This window comes from Pundamilia nyererei, unplaced genomic scaffold, assembly GCF_000239375.1.
Source record: "Pundamilia nyererei isolate P.nyererei 1_Seehausen unplaced genomic scaffold, PunNye1.0 scaffold00249, whole genome shotgun sequence".
NCBI classification, from domain to species: Eukaryota; Metazoa; Chordata; class Actinopteri; order Cichliformes; family Cichlidae; genus Pundamilia; species Pundamilia nyererei.
In genome coordinates this window covers 501,416-519,464 of record NW_005187650.1, presented here as the reverse complement: position 1 = coordinate 519,464, position 18,049 = coordinate 501,416, and the positions used below count along the sequence as shown (strand labels likewise).

The following is an 18,049-nucleotide window of genomic DNA, read 5'->3' as shown; positions in this document are numbered from 1 at the left end:
ATCTCAGTATTCCTGATGGTTTTAGCAGACTGAGAGACGAAAGGAGGCTCAGTCTTTCAGCAGCTTCATGCATTTTTCAGTCGGCTGTCACCCTGAAATATTTTTTCTCTCAATCTTTCTTGGTTTGCACCCTCTTTAAGTTGACTTCCTCTAGAGTTTAAAAGCTTTTCAGAACGTGGAGGTATTAGATTAGAGTGTAAAGTGGATTCTTTTGCCAATCGATAAGAGGTGTAACTGTACTGGGGCTTCCCAGATATTCAGACTTTCTAATGGGTTAAAGGCCCTGAACAGGCACACAGGTGTTCTCTGCTGCTCATTGGACATCTCAGGATGATGATGGGGTGTTTGTTGGTGGGAAATTAAATGATTAAAGTGTGTAAACTTAATATCTTGTATCAAAACTAGTAAGACGGATGGGGAGATGCAACAACCCACAATTGATTTTGCCATTAAGAGCAGCTTAACTTTAAATACTGAACCACCAGGTTTTTGATGTTTGTGTTTATTTATTTTTTTCAAGTCTTGTTGTTGTAACTTTAAACTTTACAATTACAAAATATTTCCTTTTTTTCTTTTTTGGTTGGGTTTACTGCTGAACCATCGGGCCGTGCCCCGCCCAACCCTAAAGGTGCCTCCACACAAGAAGTGATTTGCTCGTTGAAAACACTGGACATTGAAGGCTCTGGTTGCCTACATAATCCTCTAACCAATGAACTACCAGGTCATATGTCAGTGGGATTCTGTTCTCTCATTGGTCGTCATTTCAGTGACGACCAACAGTAATCTCAACTATTTTTTTGTTTTCTTTTTAAATAGCTAAATGTCATTTCCTTTCTATGGCCTCTGGTCACCATGGTACTGTGTGGATGCAGCTATAAGAGGAAACCCACCATATAATGTTACCTACCAGTCCAGTGCCAGGGTGTGGCGTTAGACTCAGTCTGCATGTCAGCTGCATTGCATAGCATTGCCTATATCTCCATATGGCACCACAAAATTATCTGGTTCAAAGTTGGACACACTGCTCACACTGTGGTCCATGCCTTTGGGAGGGGCAAAAATAAATTCACTAAATCACCCCAATTTTTCCTACCGAACACCACAAAATAGTTTTGAATTCAGTGTAGGCTTGTGCTCTTATTGGCTCAACAATTAATTATAAATTTATGCAGTTAATTATGAATTTGTTGGAGTGATTGTTTCAGATTTCACTGCTTTGTTTTCTATTATACTTAAACCCATAACAATATGTTAAATACTTAACTTCACAAGCTGGTAACGGATGAATTCCTGAACCACAGTTTACAATCGGTACATAAAAGTACACGACGACATGATTTCTTGAAACTGCTATAAAAAATGAAAAACATCAGTCTGTTGCTGATGTTTGTCCTATTTCTGCGCGTTGGAAGTGCATCTTCCCTTAAATTACTAAAATTGCAAACGTCTGCTAATCAGTCAATTTCCAGTCTAAGAAGTCCCTGCATCATCAAAAATGCCAGAAAGTGAGCTTGCAGTAGATGCAAGGAGGCTTAATTGAAAATAAAGTGCTCATAATAGCAGCGTAGTCCTCCTCCTTTCTGCCCCCTTCCCCTCCCTCTCTTTTGTTTACCACCACCTTCCTTTTACATGTAATTGGGAGCACATTTTACATCAGGTCAGTCAGTTTGAGCGTTTGTTGCCTCCAATGTTTGTGCCTGGTTCCTGCTTCCACTTCTCCCGCTGGATGGACCTTTAATGAATTCACCTTCAGATTACCAGATCACACATATAACTGAAAGGACACTTATAAGCACTGGTCAGCGAGAAGTAAGTAACTTATTACTTATTATTATTGACTTTAACTATGAGAAATAACATGAATTGTTATGAATTTTTGATTCCTGCGTAACTTCTCAGAGGAGTATATTTTGGGAGTGCTTTTTCCGTCACTCCCTAAAGTAAAAAAAAAAGCTTTTCCAGGTATGATTTATGCAGGAGGTACATTTTAGGGGAGCAACTCCTGATTTTCGCAGAACTCTGTTTACCACTGAATTCTGCATCTGCATTTCTTTCCCCTTTCCTGTAAACCCACTTCTTACTCCGTGCTGTCATGATTTATGCAGTTGGAGTAATAAGACACCTGTTTCACTGCAGTTGGACTGTGTTCAGATTTTGAAAGAACGAGACAGCAACTCTCACGCAGATTGAATTGAGGAGCTAAACGCATTTAACAGTTTATTTGGCGAGTGCGCGTAATAAATCCAGTGCTGTTGCTCAGCACGTACAGATCGAGTACAAAGTATCTGCAGGAAAAGATGGAGACAGACTTGTCAAGCTTATCTCAGTTAGCATAAACTCCTTAGACAAATGCATCTGAATACATTACAACATAATGCACTTGTCTAAGGAATTGCTATCATGCTGTAATATATACTCACATCCTTTTGTCACTTAAACTGATAACCCAGCTGGACTAAGGTGTTACTTAGTGTGCTTTTAGTAATCACTGATTAACATTGATTCATATATTACACCGAACTTTATTATCAGTAACATGTACATCGTACAAAACTAGTAAAAAGGTGGTGCGCAGTGTAAAATGTAAATGAATCCAGGAACTTTTCTTTTAAAAATTTCACATTAAAGATACTCTAAAATGTTGCCTTGCAATTTATTTTGTTTAATATTTTCTGAATAGTGTTTGTTTAAGTTACAGTTCATCCTCTGGGTTGGTTTGCTCGTTAGACATAGGTATTATTATAGATGTAATAACATGTAATAACAATTTTTTACCAAATAAACAAAAACTAATGATACATTCTTTTACATTTTTATTTTATTTCAGTTTTCCAAGTATTTGAAAATCATTAGAATTTAAAAGTTTTCAAAAGTCTGGTTTTTATTGTTATATCTGTGAGCTAAGATATTTTTTTTTACATCTAGTTGTAGTTTTTAGTTTAGTTTTAGGCAACTGTAATATCATTGGAATTAGGTTTTTCTGCATCTACTGCATAATTGCGTGCATTTGCATACATGGCAGGAGTAACCTGCACATCTGTGAAGGCACCAGATTCTCTGTGTGTTTGGCAAAAATCTAAAGCCATTCCCATTAAGTTGCGGTAAAGTGACAGACCTGAATGAACCGATTATTCTTTGACGTTTAAAAGTTTCACATTTTCACACGTAGTGCTATAATGACCTTATAAATTCAGATTAACATGCCACCGTGTTGATACTCATAACTCTGATTGGGGTTTTTGGTTCTAACACCAAGAAATCCTGGATGTGTCAAATGTTTTTCGCAGTGCATCCCTCAGTTGTTTGCTGTGAATCACACAGTGTAAATAAGCGAGTAAATAAAGCAATTTAAATAAGACAAACACCAGTCACAGAGTTCTTTGAAGAAGTATTGATAAAATCAGCCCACACCAAAAGGAGAAATGGACAGGCATTTCACTCAGCTGTTCTTTTATTGATTTAAACAAACTAACTAAAAGCAGGTTCGCTAAAGAATAGTTGGCATGAAACAGCAGTACACACAATCACCACTGACCACCACGGCAGTTGGCTTAGGTGGTCAGTCCCAATCTTCTCAATCCCAAAATGTTTTTTCGCCACCACCACCCCACCCTCAGCTCTTCAAATCTCTTTCCCTAATTCAGCTTTAGCGCACAGCAGCACAGTGATCTGTTGTCTGGTTGGATCTTCAGCATCGTTCAACTGTCCTGAAGTTTGGCTTTTTGCACCTGTAGCTGTCGGGGACTTCAGCAGACTATCAGCATGGTTACCGTGGTGAATTGGCAATTTTTGCCAGGGCAGTATCTCAACCTGTGTAGGATCAGCTGAATTACTATTTCAAAGGAACCCTCAGCCTAACCCTGGAAAATGGAGGTGGAAAGATCGCAGTGAATCTGTCCCTAAATTTCTTATGATAACGTACTTTAGACTTCTGGTTAAAATGAATTAGAAGTGTAGGATTATAGATGTGTTGGATTAATTGTTGAGTGGTAATCTTAACTGCCCAACCGGTGAAAACAATCTTCATGTCCTCCTGTGTGAAAAACAGCAAAACCGTTCATCAGATTTAGTGTTAGATGATTAAATAAGGTTCTGGTCACTTTGACACTTTTATCCAGATGAGAGCGATCGTTTCCAGGATGGCAGTGCCTCCAAGCGTTAGGTAAGAGTGGTCACTGAGTTATTTACAGAGCATGAAATGGTCTGTTAACAAATCTCAACCCACTTTAACACTTATGGGACATTTTTAAAAAATAATTAACATCCAGTTAAACAGTTCTCCCCACCGACTTCATTAAGACGCCAATAAAAGGAATATCTTTTGAATGAACGGTGATAAATTTCTCCAGCACAATTTCAAATAATCCTTCTCAAAACACACTGAAGCTGTTCTGATAGCTCAGCGCTTCATTAAGACACTTTATGCTGTCATGTAATTTTCTGGACATTTTCCACATTTCGAAGCGGTGTCAACATCAAAACTATTAGTTGAAATATAGTTTTTTAAAAATACATAAAACTGCTTAGACTGCATATAAAGATCACGTTAAAACAAAAATGTTTAAGGTATTTGATTCTTCAAATACCTGTTCACTCTTACAACAGATTGGTACTTCACGTGGTTTCCCACACACCCTGAGCACAAGTTGGCTGCTTTTCCTGCAATCTGTGGCCCAACCCATCCCTAACCATGTCATTTGGGATTGCCAGCTCTCCAGCACTCTGCTTCTTGGTAAAATAGCTCTTCCAGAAACTCAAGTTGTGCACTGTTGAAGAATAATGTTCCCACAAAGCAATTTTTTTCTACAAACTTTGTGGGATGTTACATTCAGGAAATTGCTTTCAATGGCCTTGAGTTCTGAATAAATCAAGTGTCTTTAGCAAAGCGTCATGGGAGCCCATTTTGATCTTAAGTGGGCCTGAACATTGAAACTTTCTTTTCTTTCAGTGTAATCAAGTTTAACTACGCATTTAATCCTTCAGATATCTTAATGTAAGACAAATAAGTGCAATGGTATGTCTCAGTTTTTCCACATAAAGAAATTCTGCTTGACTCAATGAAAGAAATCTGTCATCATGACTCTCTGAGCTTAAATTGTAAGCAATACATCTGTAGTTCTGGTTGGTATAGTGTGGTAATGCCCCGGGGAGTGGTCTTTATCAGTATCAGTAGCAATGGCTGTAAAACCTGTAAAAATACAGTAAAACGTCCAAAATAAATGCCCTCCTTAATGTTTTCCTAAGAATGGACCAGTGGCCCAGACTGGAGTCTTTGCCAGGTCGATTCTGATGAACGCACAAGACTTAATTGACATTAAGTGACATGTTGAAGTGAGCAAAAATGTGCTTGTTTAGCATGCAGTTAATACACACGTGGATCCTACAAAAGACTCCAGCTAATGGAAAACCGTTCCAGGGTAAGGCACTGTGAAGATTTATTTATTGTTTTTGTGTTTCCATGGGTGCTTTTTGTGTCTTGATATCTTCAGTATTGTTCTGTAAAAAATTACAAAAACATAAAGGAAATACACTCGAATGAGTAGATCTCTCCAAGCCTTTGATGAGTACTCTCTAAATCTGGGAAGATGGCAAAGTGAAAAGCTGAAACAGAGGCAAACTAAACTTTCTACAGATGTATTCAAATTTAAACTGAACTTATTATGCTTTGCTGGAACTTTCTGTCATTAATAATAATAATATTTCAGAGACAGAAGCTCATAATGAACATGCTCAGTTTTTCAAACTAGAAGGTGCAAGTAAGCGCTCCAACATTTTTTTTCCCATCTCCATGCATATGATGTCAGTGAGAATGGTTATCATCCCTAATATAGTCATCTTAGCCACACCTATCTGCCACTTAAGCCTTCTGTTTGCGAGGGGCAGCCAATCAGAAGAAAGTTAGCCACTGTCCAAACTGGCAAGCTGAGGAGCTACACCAAGGCCCGGTATTAGTAAATCATCCAAAGCTACTCTTTCAGATACCAAGAATAAAAGTATAGAGCTGGAAATGAGTGTAATAAATCACCTATAACACCCATCTTCCTGATTTGGGGCGATGTATAATATAACTCCAGGACTCGTAAATCTGCAACAGCAATGTGTTGAGCTGAATGTTACTCTGGATGTCTGAAAGTTCACTTAGTTTTCTTAGAAAGAAACCGTATCCCCAACCCTGCAAACACACACACAGAGGGAACAGCAGCAGTTCTTGCTTGTGAGGAAGACAGGTTATTGAGGGTTGGGTGAAGGGTGGCTGAGCTGGCTTCCCGCTGCAGAGTTTGCAGAGTAACACCAATCAGATGGCAATAAATCTTAAACATTGATCCCACAGAGATACAGAGGTAGCTTTGCAAAACGTGGGATTTCAGCAGAGGTTCTTCTGTAACGTGCTCATGCACAGGAGAAACGTTAAAATGACAAAATAAAGCAAACGATCCAAACTGCATCATGTGCATGATGTCTGAAATCTTTAAAAAAGACACTGAACAAGCTGAGTCTAGCTTCACCACCATCTCCGCCTTCTCTCTCTCTCTGTCTCACTTCAGTTCACTCCCTCACTATCTATATAAAGTCAGTTTGACTGAGTATCTTCTGCTGCGTGTGCACTCAGCACCAGCCATCATTCTCACACACACTCACTCTCACACACACAAACTCCCAGTATGCAGCTGCTCGAACTCCTGAAACGCTTTGCATGAGGTGGCCGTTTCTCTGGAATCTTATGATCCTACATATTGAGGTAAGCACACAGGGGCCGGTCAGTACCATGAATCTTATGGACCCAGAGGGACTCTAAGTGGTAATAAAATGGTATCACTGTGGATGGATAAAGCTTAGCTGCTGCAGAAGCACTGCTGGGACTTAATGCACAGGATAGAACAACTTCCTTCTGTCAGCTGGTCCATAATCAGTCTGTGCTGTAGTCTTATATATGTTTACGTTGAATAACTGCTTTGCTGTGATCAGTGTTTAGATGTTCTTTGGAGTAGTGTAGATAAGTATGTTCTTTAAAGAACTACAGTTACACGGTTACTCACATGCACCTTTGGATATTTGTTCTATTTTGCTGACTGTTTTACAAATCTATGAGATTGTATATACAAACCAAATATTTAAGGTAATTTTATGCTGTTGAAGGATGTGCTTCATAAATACTCCTGATTGGAATGCATTTAATTCAGTAAATGGACTGCCCCCTTGTGTAGTCCTAGCAGCTGTAAAAGTCTTCGGAGCCCAAGTGCTTTTTGCAGTCATAGTGTGACAATTTATTGCTCTAATTTTGGATCCAATCCAGCGGACCTGCTGACTACAGCACCACAGTCAATGAACTTCAGAGGATGAGAGCTTCTTTTGTTTTCCTTTTCTGGCTTACAGACCAGTAATGCAAAATGAATAGCAAGTGGCAGACTTATCAAATCCCAGTGAAAATACTACCTTCTTAAATAATTTCCTAAACTTCCCAGAAAGTGTCTGACATATCTGTTGGTTTTTTAGTTCCACCGCTGTTCCACACCAGCACTGTATCTTTTGATCAACATCACCTAAAGGGAATAAACCAAATCATAATTCTCTAACTTTCCATCCAGTGCTGGAAACCCCCCTTTTTGGGGGGTCATCACTAACTAAAGGCTTCTGTTATACATATTTGTACAGATGATGTATGAAACAACAACAACTGCACTGCCACACCTCAGGGCTTTGTTTCTTTGTCATTGATCCTTGGCGCTGACAGCTATTTTTTTTTAAAGGAAGTGAGCCCTTTGCTCCTCTTTACTCATTTGAAACTAACTGCTGAATTACACATAAAAATCTGTCTGTGGTCCCGTGTAGTGTCCCCTCCTTCAGAGTGTGAGGGGGACGGGCTCCCCAGTGGTTACGGCTCTAGGGACTCCATCCTCAGAGCCAGCACAGAGAGGGACTGGAAAAGACGAAAACGGGGGCAACTAGGGCGGCTTAACAGGTGAGCACCACTGTTATGATCGCATCTGTTTTAGCTATTCATGACATGGATCGCTTATCTTTTATAGATACTCATGCAACATCTGTTCAGTTAAAGGCAGGTCACAGAGCAGGCTTTATGTGCTGGATGTTGCAGTCAATGTGTGTCAGCAGAGTGGTGATGACTGAGTCCATTTAATGCCTGCTGTGGACCTAATAGTCTGGCTGCTGCAGGCGTGTGGGCAGCCTGGGCTGCTGTCAGGCTCCGTAGTCAGTGTGTAACCAGTCTACTTGTGTGGTTGCTGATATTTCAGCTGCAGCAACTCCAGCGCTGAGGCTGGCAGAGAGAAGCAGCAGCCAACGTTTGGACTGAGTGGAGGTGCAGCCATGCGCTGCTCCACCCTGCTCGCCATCTTGACGGGGGTTCTTCTTTACTTGGTGCTGGGAGCTGTGGTGTTCCGTGCCCTGGAGGCTCCGCAGGAGGAGGGCGTGCACATGAAGCTGCAGGACACACGCCGGGACTTCCTGCTGAACTTCTCCTGTGTCGACTCAGACAAGCTGGAGGTTCTTATAGAGGTACAGAGAGGAGCCATTCACTATCTGGCTTTTATTTCGAAAATGTAAAAATTGTTTCTGTTTCTCTTTTACAATCTCCATCAGGTACAGCGTCATATTGATTGCTATGATACAATACTAAACAATAAGACACGAAACGATACGATACGATACGATACGATACGATACGATACTACATGACACGATATTACCTGATATGATACTGCAAGTAATGACATGGATGTCACGACATGATAGGATACTACCAATCAATGAGAATATATTGCAATAAAAAAATGCATAGAAAGTATTGGCTTAGATAAAGTGCGAACTTATTGAACATTCAGTTCTCAGACTTTAAGGGAAATGGGCATGAAAATATCAGAAAGACTAAAAGCTGTGATCCCTTTAAATATGCCGTTTGTGTCATTTTGTGGGTAATCCTGACAAATTCTGTGTGTTGCTGCTTTAGTGTTATAGCGACTTCTCTTGTTGCTTCTAACTAAATCGAACAGCATACAGCAAACTTTGAGTTACTGAAACTACACATTTTGCATTCAAAAAGTGACTCTAGCTTTGCCCAGCTGCTGCTTTCTGTTAATCATATATTAACAAACTCCAAACAAGTGTCACGATGACCTCTGATGCCGACTGCCTCTCTAGCTAAAAATACACTTTTGCTGAGTGTGTGACACATACCTGCTTCATGTTTTATACGCACTGGCTGAGTTTGTGGATCCTTAGGATGATCGTTCAGATGTGTAACGTGTTCAGTGGAGCTTTGCTGGTGACACAGTGCAGCGGCACAGCACGACGACTATGAGCCAGATAACAGGTGTGGTCAGAGCAGCTATGCAAGGTTCCTTTCATGAGTGTAACTGCGTGACAGCTGATCCACAGATGGGTCGAGCGTTGGCAACCTAGCTGTGATCCTGAGACGCTTGTCCTCACTCTAGAATGAACATTGTAAATTACTGTTTACGCTTGCAAAGCGATCTACGCATGAACTCGGCGACATTTGGGAAAAGGTTAAAGGGATCAAAGGACACTGAAGCACGCAAGCAGGTCTTGTTGTATTTTGTGTTTATTTAGAGGAAGCACATGAGCGATTAGGTGTCTTTTTTTTAATATCCAAATGAATAGGTGAGCACAGTAAGAAGTCCAAGCTGAAACACTTTCTTGTTTCTCTACTTGTAAAAAGAGCATTTGACAATTTGCTTGATTAAAATCATGTAGATACTAATATATTGTGCTTTTAAAAAATGCACTCATAATATGCAGCCAGTGACGTGATGATAGCTCCTGTTTGGTTCCATCAGAAAAAGAAAGAAAGGATTGGGATGGTTTGGGTGAACTTTGCACCTCAGTGCACTTATAGAAGTGGGGACACAATGCACTTAATGTCGGCTTACACGAAAACTGCTATTGAGCCACTGTGGATCATGTGTCACCGAACTGATGTTACATTCAGATGTTTCATCTTCTAGTTGCAGTTTCCTCCTCAAGCATCTGTCACATAGCACACCATACTTTATCAAAGATCATGCTATATTTTCTACCAGCAGATATTGATGTGGTTGATCATGTGACATTTATTTTATTGAAGAATTTATTAAACAAAAGTATCATTGCCTTGATGTAGGCATGTTGTGTAATTGTCTAATGTTATTTTTGGACACTGAAAGAATTTTCCGGAGGTCTTCAATTCAGGCAAAATTTGTGCAGCTACTTTCTGATTCGTCACTGTAAATGTTTATCTGAAAACCTTAGGGAGCTCTTCAGATCTTGGCAAGATGACACCACCGTACCAGATAGAGCAGCAGACTCGAGATGTCAGATTTAAATAAGAGCTTCAGCTGTCCCTCCGTATAGACGTTCTTATCACTGCCAACCCCAGATTCTAAATTTATGGATTTGAAAGGCTAATAAATAATGAGGTGTGCTTGGTGAACTTTCTCCACGTGACTTTTTTTTCACATGGTCTGGCTATCAGTGCAGGGTCTCCTTTTGTATATCAGTATAAGCTGAGCTTAGATAAGTGAAATTACAACTTTTACGGCTGCCAGTTTGTACGCTGAAATTAAATAAATATAAGAATATAGATAAATATTAAATCTTTCAAGCAATTCATGAAGTCAGTGTGACAACATCCCCTGGCTCAATTTCCTTCTTTATAAAGTTTTGCTGGCTATTATTGACAAATGATTGTCAATAATAAGAAGATTAATTAATACTTCTATATCACATACATTTGATAGCATGTAAAGTATGAACACCATTGTGTTTTCATAGTTGCCGTTTGCATGTATGTTGTGTATTTCACTACATCTGTGAGGGAATTGTGTCATGAAAACCTGAACCTCTCACTTATGGTTAGCATTCCCAGGACGTTTCTTGAACACAGTTACTAAGGATTATATTTCTGGCTCCAAATCATCCCTTTCTGCGGTGCACAGAGTACACAGGCTGAGACTGAGGTGTGCATGACTAACCTCATAATTTGCCTCTCGCTTTTAATGTAACTTGAGGAGTAAAAGTAACCTAATTATCGTATGCTAAACCCTCTGGACACAAAACCTCACTGCAGTGTCTTCCTGTATCCACTAGAATGCAGGTAAATTCATGCAAAGTCAGAGCTCACTGATACCCGAACAGTTACAGCACATATCTTGTAATTACAGTGTCACTGATTTGATTCCTACTTCAAACCTATTCTTTTAGTCAGTTGTCACTGCACAAATAGAATTTGAAAGGGTGAGAAGTTCAGTCAGTTTCTGCTAATCTGTTGGGACAGACGTACTTGGCAGTAGACATTTCTACAATCTTCAATCTAAACTTTTAATTGATTGGTTTTAATGATTTCTGCAGAGGCCAAGTTAATTCATAACCTCATCATGCTTAGGTTTATGTTCCGATAATTTAATCAGGGAATTTGATTCTGTGCTGTAAGCGGTTCGATATGCCCGGGACAGAATGGAGCCGTCACAGCTGCTCATCGCCGCTAACTTCCTGCTTTTGATCATGACAGTGCATTTTGTACCCCGTAGCAGGGATGGGTTCATTCATTCGTGTGTTTGTTAATGCCTCTTTTCCAGTGAAACATTAATTATTGGAGTGTTTCATCAACTAAGTACTAACCTTCCCCCCCACTGTCCCTTCCCAGGAGGTGGTGGAGGCCACTGGAGCAGGTGTGGATCCCATAGGCAACGCTACATTTGTCAGCAAATGGGATCTGGCCAGTGCCTTTTTTTTCTCAGGGACCATTATCACAACCATCGGTTGGTGTCCAGCTAAAAGTCCTTGTTCATTAAATTTAATTGCATGATGGGACTCATTAATTACATCTGAAGTCTTTAAACAACTGCTCTTCTACCTCTGATCCCACATGTGCAGGTTTTGGAAACATTTCTCCCAAAACAGAAGGAGGGCAGCTGTTCTGCATCTTCTATGCCCTGGTGGGAATCCCAATGTTTGGTATCCTGCTCGCTGGAGTGGGAGACCATCTGGGTACTGGGCTGAGGAAAACTGTGGCCAAGATAGAGAAGCTCTTCCTGGTCAGAGCTTCAAAAAATATTTAAAATGTCTTCTTTACTGCCACTGTAAACATACTTATCCATAGATTTTATAAATAATAGATGGATCTAATATTTGGGTCTGAAGAGTGAAGCCAATGCCTTACATCATCTAAAGCCTACGCCTGTATTTGAAAAGAAGAAATTGGTCTCAATTGCATAGAAGTGTTTGGTTCCCTTCATCCAAAACATTTATGGCCTCAGTTGATGGTATCAAGTCTTCTCAGACATAACAAGATTTTTATTTTGTATATTTGGGGTCCGATCAGTGTCAGAAATGTGATAAAATAGGATAAGATTCAGAGTCGGCATAGCTTGGCAGGCTGGTTTCTCAGTCAGACCCAAACCTTGTTTATGACGTCTGGTTTCAAAACGCTAAAGAGGAGATGGCGAAAAGACTGAACTCAAGGCTTAAAAAATGACTTCACAAAGAAATGAGTGACATCACGTCACCACGTCCATCTTTTATATACAGGCTATATATTCATGGAACTAATTGGTTATCCTTTTCTGACAGAAATGGCGAGTTAGTCCCACCATCGTGCGTGTGATCTCAGCTGTCCTGTCCATCCTGTTGGGTTGCGTGCTCTTTGTTGCGCTGCCAATCTTCATTTTTCAAGAGGTGGAGGAGTGGAGCCTGCTGGAATCAGCCTACTTCGTGGTTATCACCTTGACCACAGTGGGGTTTGGAGACTATGTTGCAGGTATATAATCAACCACCCACGCTGGTTTGCAGTGGTGCACACAGAATAGGAAAGTGGAAATGGAAAAAGGCCATCTGTCTCAGTATTATTTTAGTTCAAGCGGTGGCCCTTTATCATTCTAGCCAGTTACAAGAAATGGCTTTGGTCTCTGTTGATAGTTCCATTCTTTATAAGAGCTTGAAGGGAGGTGATCCCCACCACCCCCTCACCCCCACCCAATCCATGTGTTTTGATACTGTCAAAGTTTTTAAATGGCTCCTTCTGCTTGTTCTGACATATTTGATTATTATAAAACTTTATTACTGATAAGCTGACATTTGAAACTTTGATGCTTTTATAGGCGGACTTTATTTCAGTACCGGATAATCAGCTGTACTATTTATTCGAGAGCAGTTCGTCATGTAAATTGCGCAATAATATGTAACTAAGGCTTTCGACAGCTGGAGGAACAAAACACCAAAAAATACAGCATGAGAGAGGCGGCAGTAGGGATAGGCTCCAGCCCCCTCCATGACCCTAAACTAGATGGGTAGATCTGGTGTCAGGTTTTTCTTCAGACAGTCAGTGCTCACCCTTACTTCATGCAGAGAGGACAGGTTTATTTCACCCCTGAGGTCACATCAGACCACCAGTATCCAATAATTTAATGTCACCCAATAATTAGTCTGCAGGATTTTTTTTGTGCTTGTTTTTTTTTTTATTTTTATTAAGATGAGATCCTTTCCACTCTCCACACCCTGTGCAGCACCACTGATGCCCATAGCCTGCCACTAGTGTACATCCTGCTTTATTAGGCTCTATAAACGTAATGCAGCTGAAACACAATCATAGCTTCCAGGTCATAGTTTTCTTTTTCGTTGAAGGTATTGATCTGTTGATAAGTAGGAGCTATGACTTAATTAGTCATCCATAAATATAGCTGTCAGTCGTGGTGCATTAAGTTCACTTAGCGCGGACAATGTCGTAAATTATTTATGATGATTTTCTTCACAGATGAATTATTGATTATCTAGTCTGCTATCTTAACAGTTTATTTACTCCATGGAAATGGATGGCTTCATGGGTGGATGTGTGAATGCGCTGGCCCCTTTTTACCTCCTGCTTCTGTATAATGTGTCTTTGTGTCAAAGGGGATTCAGGAAAGGAGGGCAGCGACCACTGGTACAAACCCTTGGTGTGGTTCTGGATCTTGTTGGGGCTTGCATACTTTGCATCTATCCTCACAATGATTGGTAACTGGCTCCGGGTTCTTTCAAAGAAGACCAGGGCTGAGGTACTCCTGTTCTTTTATGCCTGTTTTATCACCTGCTGTCTCCACTACTTCCTCTCCATCACCTCTGCTTTCATCCTTTTCCTTTCAGATGGAGGAGTTGCGAGCCCACGCCACTGACTGGACTCAGAACATCCAAAATATGTCGGTGGACTTTCGCATGCCAGGAAAAATCGATGACCCCTTTAAACGGCGTAGGAGAAAGCGCCGCCACGGCCCTCGAAGCCATGGTCACAGTGTATCAGCTAACGGGGTGCCTGAGGGGCAAGAAGAGCAGCGTGAGAGTCAGGAAGAGTCTGGGTCATATTCTTCTTCATCATCGTCCTCCTCTAATGAGTCAGGGTCTGGATCGGAGACAGATTCTCAGGCCACTCAGACGGAGCGAGTCCCAGAAGAAAAGCTTGCAGAACCCAAACAGGAGGAGGCTCCTCCTGACCCCCACCTGTCCCAGCCTCTGGACTACTTTGGTGAAAACCTTGCATTTATTGACGAGTCCTCGGATACTCAGAGCGGCAAACTGCATTTGGATCCCCTGCTAAATCCAACAAAGCCCAATCCCCGTCAGCCAAAAAGGAGACGCCACAGAAGGCCAGTTCCTCAGAGGAACCACAAAAACAACAGCCCCAACAGCACTAACAAGAAGGAACCCAATAGAAACCCCAGATCCGTTCCAGATTTGCCACCCAAGCCTTGTGAATGATAGCAAATGTATTGAGTCTCGTTTGACAGAGGAGTTTTAATTGTAGAATATATAGTGCCTGCATACAGACATTCAAGATAAAAACAAGATGTCGAAGCCTTAGCCACGTGTGGTTTTGCATTTAATGTTCTTAGCATGTGAGTGTTTATGCCTCCCTTAAAGGTGATGAAGAGATTTTCATGCCAGTGTTCCCTTTACTTGCTGAGGAGTTACTGCTCTCTAGTGGGCCAGGACTGAAGTGCAGTACGACTCTGTGAACATGCTTTATAGTAGTCACGATAAACTTTATACACCAGTGTGCTGAAGAGAGGCTTCTCTGATCTGTGACAGTAACTACTGAATCCCTCCAACAAATAAACAGGTACTCGAGATCCTCTTGTACATTTTTGGTATGTATTGAAATCTTTTTTAAATCCTGTAAACTGCATTATATTTAGATTTTCATGGCCAAATGCATTGAATTCTATTGCTCTACAGACATCTGCCTAATAAAGTTGTTTTTAATAAAACAAGAAATGAATTGAGCATTTTATTACCAATAGGCAAATATAGTAATCATCTTATTTATATAAAAAAAACATTTCATTTTAACTGTGGGCCCACTATAATAAAACCCCAAATCTCTATAGTAGATAGTGACAAACAGAGGCTTTTCTGTCATTAGTTTGTTTATCTCTTACTTAATTCCTTTTTGTAGTAGGAATGGCAAGGAGGGGTGGAGTATTTACCAACAGGAAAAGGTGCAACACATGGAAATAAATTTCAAAGTTCAATTTTCTTTCTTCTTCACATTTTTCAAAGATTTCCAGCATCATGCCCCATCTCTCACACTTCTGTTCATTCCTGTTTCTGAATTTAAATCCATTGAGCTACTTTGACCGTTCTGTGTAGAATTTGTATGGGGGACATACATGTTAGGTTAACTGTTGATGCTGTGGGTGTGAATGCTTGTGTGTCTCCTCGTGTTAGCTCTATGATGAACTAGTGACCTGTCCAGGGTGTACCTTACCTTTTGCCCTATGACAGGTAGGCTCCAGCCCCCCTGCAACCCTAAACTGGATAAGCAGCTAAGAAACTGGATGAATGGGTTCATTTCAGTTCATTCTCCCTGGAAACGCAGGGAGTATGTAAACAGTTCAGTTTGTTTGTCTGGTTGTTTGCCTGTTTGTTAGCAGTCTAGTGTCCACAGTTTACCAGATATCATTTCCAATTTCTGTGTGATGGTAGATACAGGAAACAGCTCAAGGTGATTTCATTTTGGTGAAAATTCAGTCAATGTGAAATTCAGTAAAAACTTTATAATACCCACGATTTTTACGGATGGTCTTCAACCTTCTTCACAATATACAAGGCCTTGTATGAGGGACACGAGTAACTAGGCTGGCTAAGCATTTGACCTTGACCTTCATGGTTGGCGCCCAAGGTCATAGTTGACCTTGAAATAAAGTAATTCAATAAACATATTAAGTAATATATCATATAAAAGGACATAGAGATTACTGTACAAAACACTTTTTATTTATTCATCATTCATCATTATTTATTTATGACATCACAATGACGCAAGAACGGGCTAATGTATATGTTTGGTAATCGAGGACCAATGGTTTAAAAAAAAAAAACACTGGTAAAATGAAGATGCTTTTAAAAATCACTTTCTAATTTAAGGGGATGATTTGAGAATACTTTATTCTTCCTCAACTGAACAGATGCTTAGTTTAGAGTCAAAAATAATCACATTTGAAGTAAAAGTTTATATTTAGCGTGCAGCCATATTGGCAGAAAACATGGCATATAGCTACAAACAGCAATAAGAAGAAAAGTATCACTCTAAGCACGATAAAGTAACTCGAGCATTGACTTTAATGCATTCTATAGGCCTGGTTAGGCTGGTGGAGACAAAAGCAGGCATACGCTGTCAGACTTGCATATCACACATAATGCAGTGTATAAATAGCATTATAGCATGGACCTTTGAGTTGTCAGTCTATCCTTTTAAGAATGTGCTGTGTAGCTGCTCATTTGACTCGTGTAAATGATAGTCTGTTTGAAATTCTAGCTTGTTTCAACCTGAAAATGGCACCAAGGACAAACACAGTGCAGCAGTACAGTGTGACTGCTGCTCTTTTGTTCTATGTATCCTTTTTTTTTTAAAGAAAAGCCGGTGTACCTTAATGTTACAAAATATCAGATACACAAAAGTTGAGACTGTCACTAATGTAGATACACACCCCTCCTCCTCCTCAGCTTGTTTCTCTCTAAACACGGCCAGCAGGTGGCGCAAACCTTCAATGTCAAAGATGCAACTGTACTTCACACATCTAATCTGTAACTGAAAACTGAAATTTATCCCTCTGTGTGCGCTTGTTTGTGACCACCTAGATGCCACACTTGCAGCCTGCAGTCATGTCTGCGTGGTGAGTAAGCAGAGCGCAGAAAACAACGGAGTGGTCGACCGGCCTCTGGAAATCTGACACTTTCCCCGCAGGATGTCTAAAAAGAAAAGGCACTGTTCTGGCATTGCAATCAGGAAGTCAGGAGACAGCGATGATGTGCAGTGGCAGTGGGTGACCTTTAACTGGAGGACACTTGCTCAGCTGCTATAACGTCATCAGCACCGCTGCTGCAGTTTCCCCGAGCTGCCACCAGGGGTCGAGTGGTGGCCACATGGGTGGGCTAAAGCACTACTGGCCTGGATTTAAAGAATAATTCCACTCTAAATTAAAATCGAAATAAATAAATATTTTATAGGATTGTAAATATGTAAGCTCTTCTGTATTCAGGTTTAAAAAAAAAGAAGAGACAGACTGTAGTGTAGTGTCAGTTAGAGACATATCCCCCAAAGCTGTAGTGTAGTGTCAGTTAGAGACATATCCCCCAAAGCTTCCCCATAACGAGGACACACTGAAGCTCTAGTCACGGTCCGATACAGGTCATTTCAAACATGTCATTTCAAACATGACCATCCTGAACATATAATCAAATCAGCCTTCTCTGATCTCACCCCACATTTGCGCACATTGACCTTGCTATTCATAACCACTACAACATGGCATGTGCACAGCAGAGTAGCATAAAACATCTGTGAAGAGAATGTTCCCCCTGTGCTCTCTTGCATTTTTTGGTGATGGCTGAATCTGTATGACCAGCTTTTGTTTTCTTTTCTTTTTTAAGTTTTAAGGTGGATCTAAGTGCACTAAATGAGTTCAGCCCCACTCTGGAATCAGCCTGCTACAGCCTGTAGTCTAATAATAAGCGTCTGTAGTATAGGTGGAGACTGTTTTCAGTCAGTCGTGCTGGCTATGACTCA

General features: G+C 40.5%; 1 protein-coding gene across 1 annotated transcript; it reads left to right on the top strand.

Annotated features, from left to right (window-relative positions):
* Window positions 1-6,519: 6,519 nt before the first annotated feature.
* On the top strand, window positions 6,520-15,248 carry kcnk4b (potassium channel, subfamily K, member 4b). The gene is made up of 8 exons (XM_005749564.1): window positions 6,520-6,739; window positions 7,831-7,960; window positions 8,253-8,514; window positions 11,657-11,771; window positions 11,887-12,047; window positions 12,583-12,769; window positions 13,900-14,042; window positions 14,131-15,248. The coding sequence occupies exons 3-8, from the start codon at window positions 8,326-8,328 to the stop codon at window positions 14,737-14,739; spliced, it is 1,404 nt and encodes a 467-aa protein (XP_005749621.1). The 5' UTR covers window positions 6,520-6,739; window positions 7,831-7,960; window positions 8,253-8,325; the 3' UTR covers window positions 14,740-15,248.
* The last annotated feature ends 2,801 nt before the right edge of the window (window positions 15,249-18,049 follow it).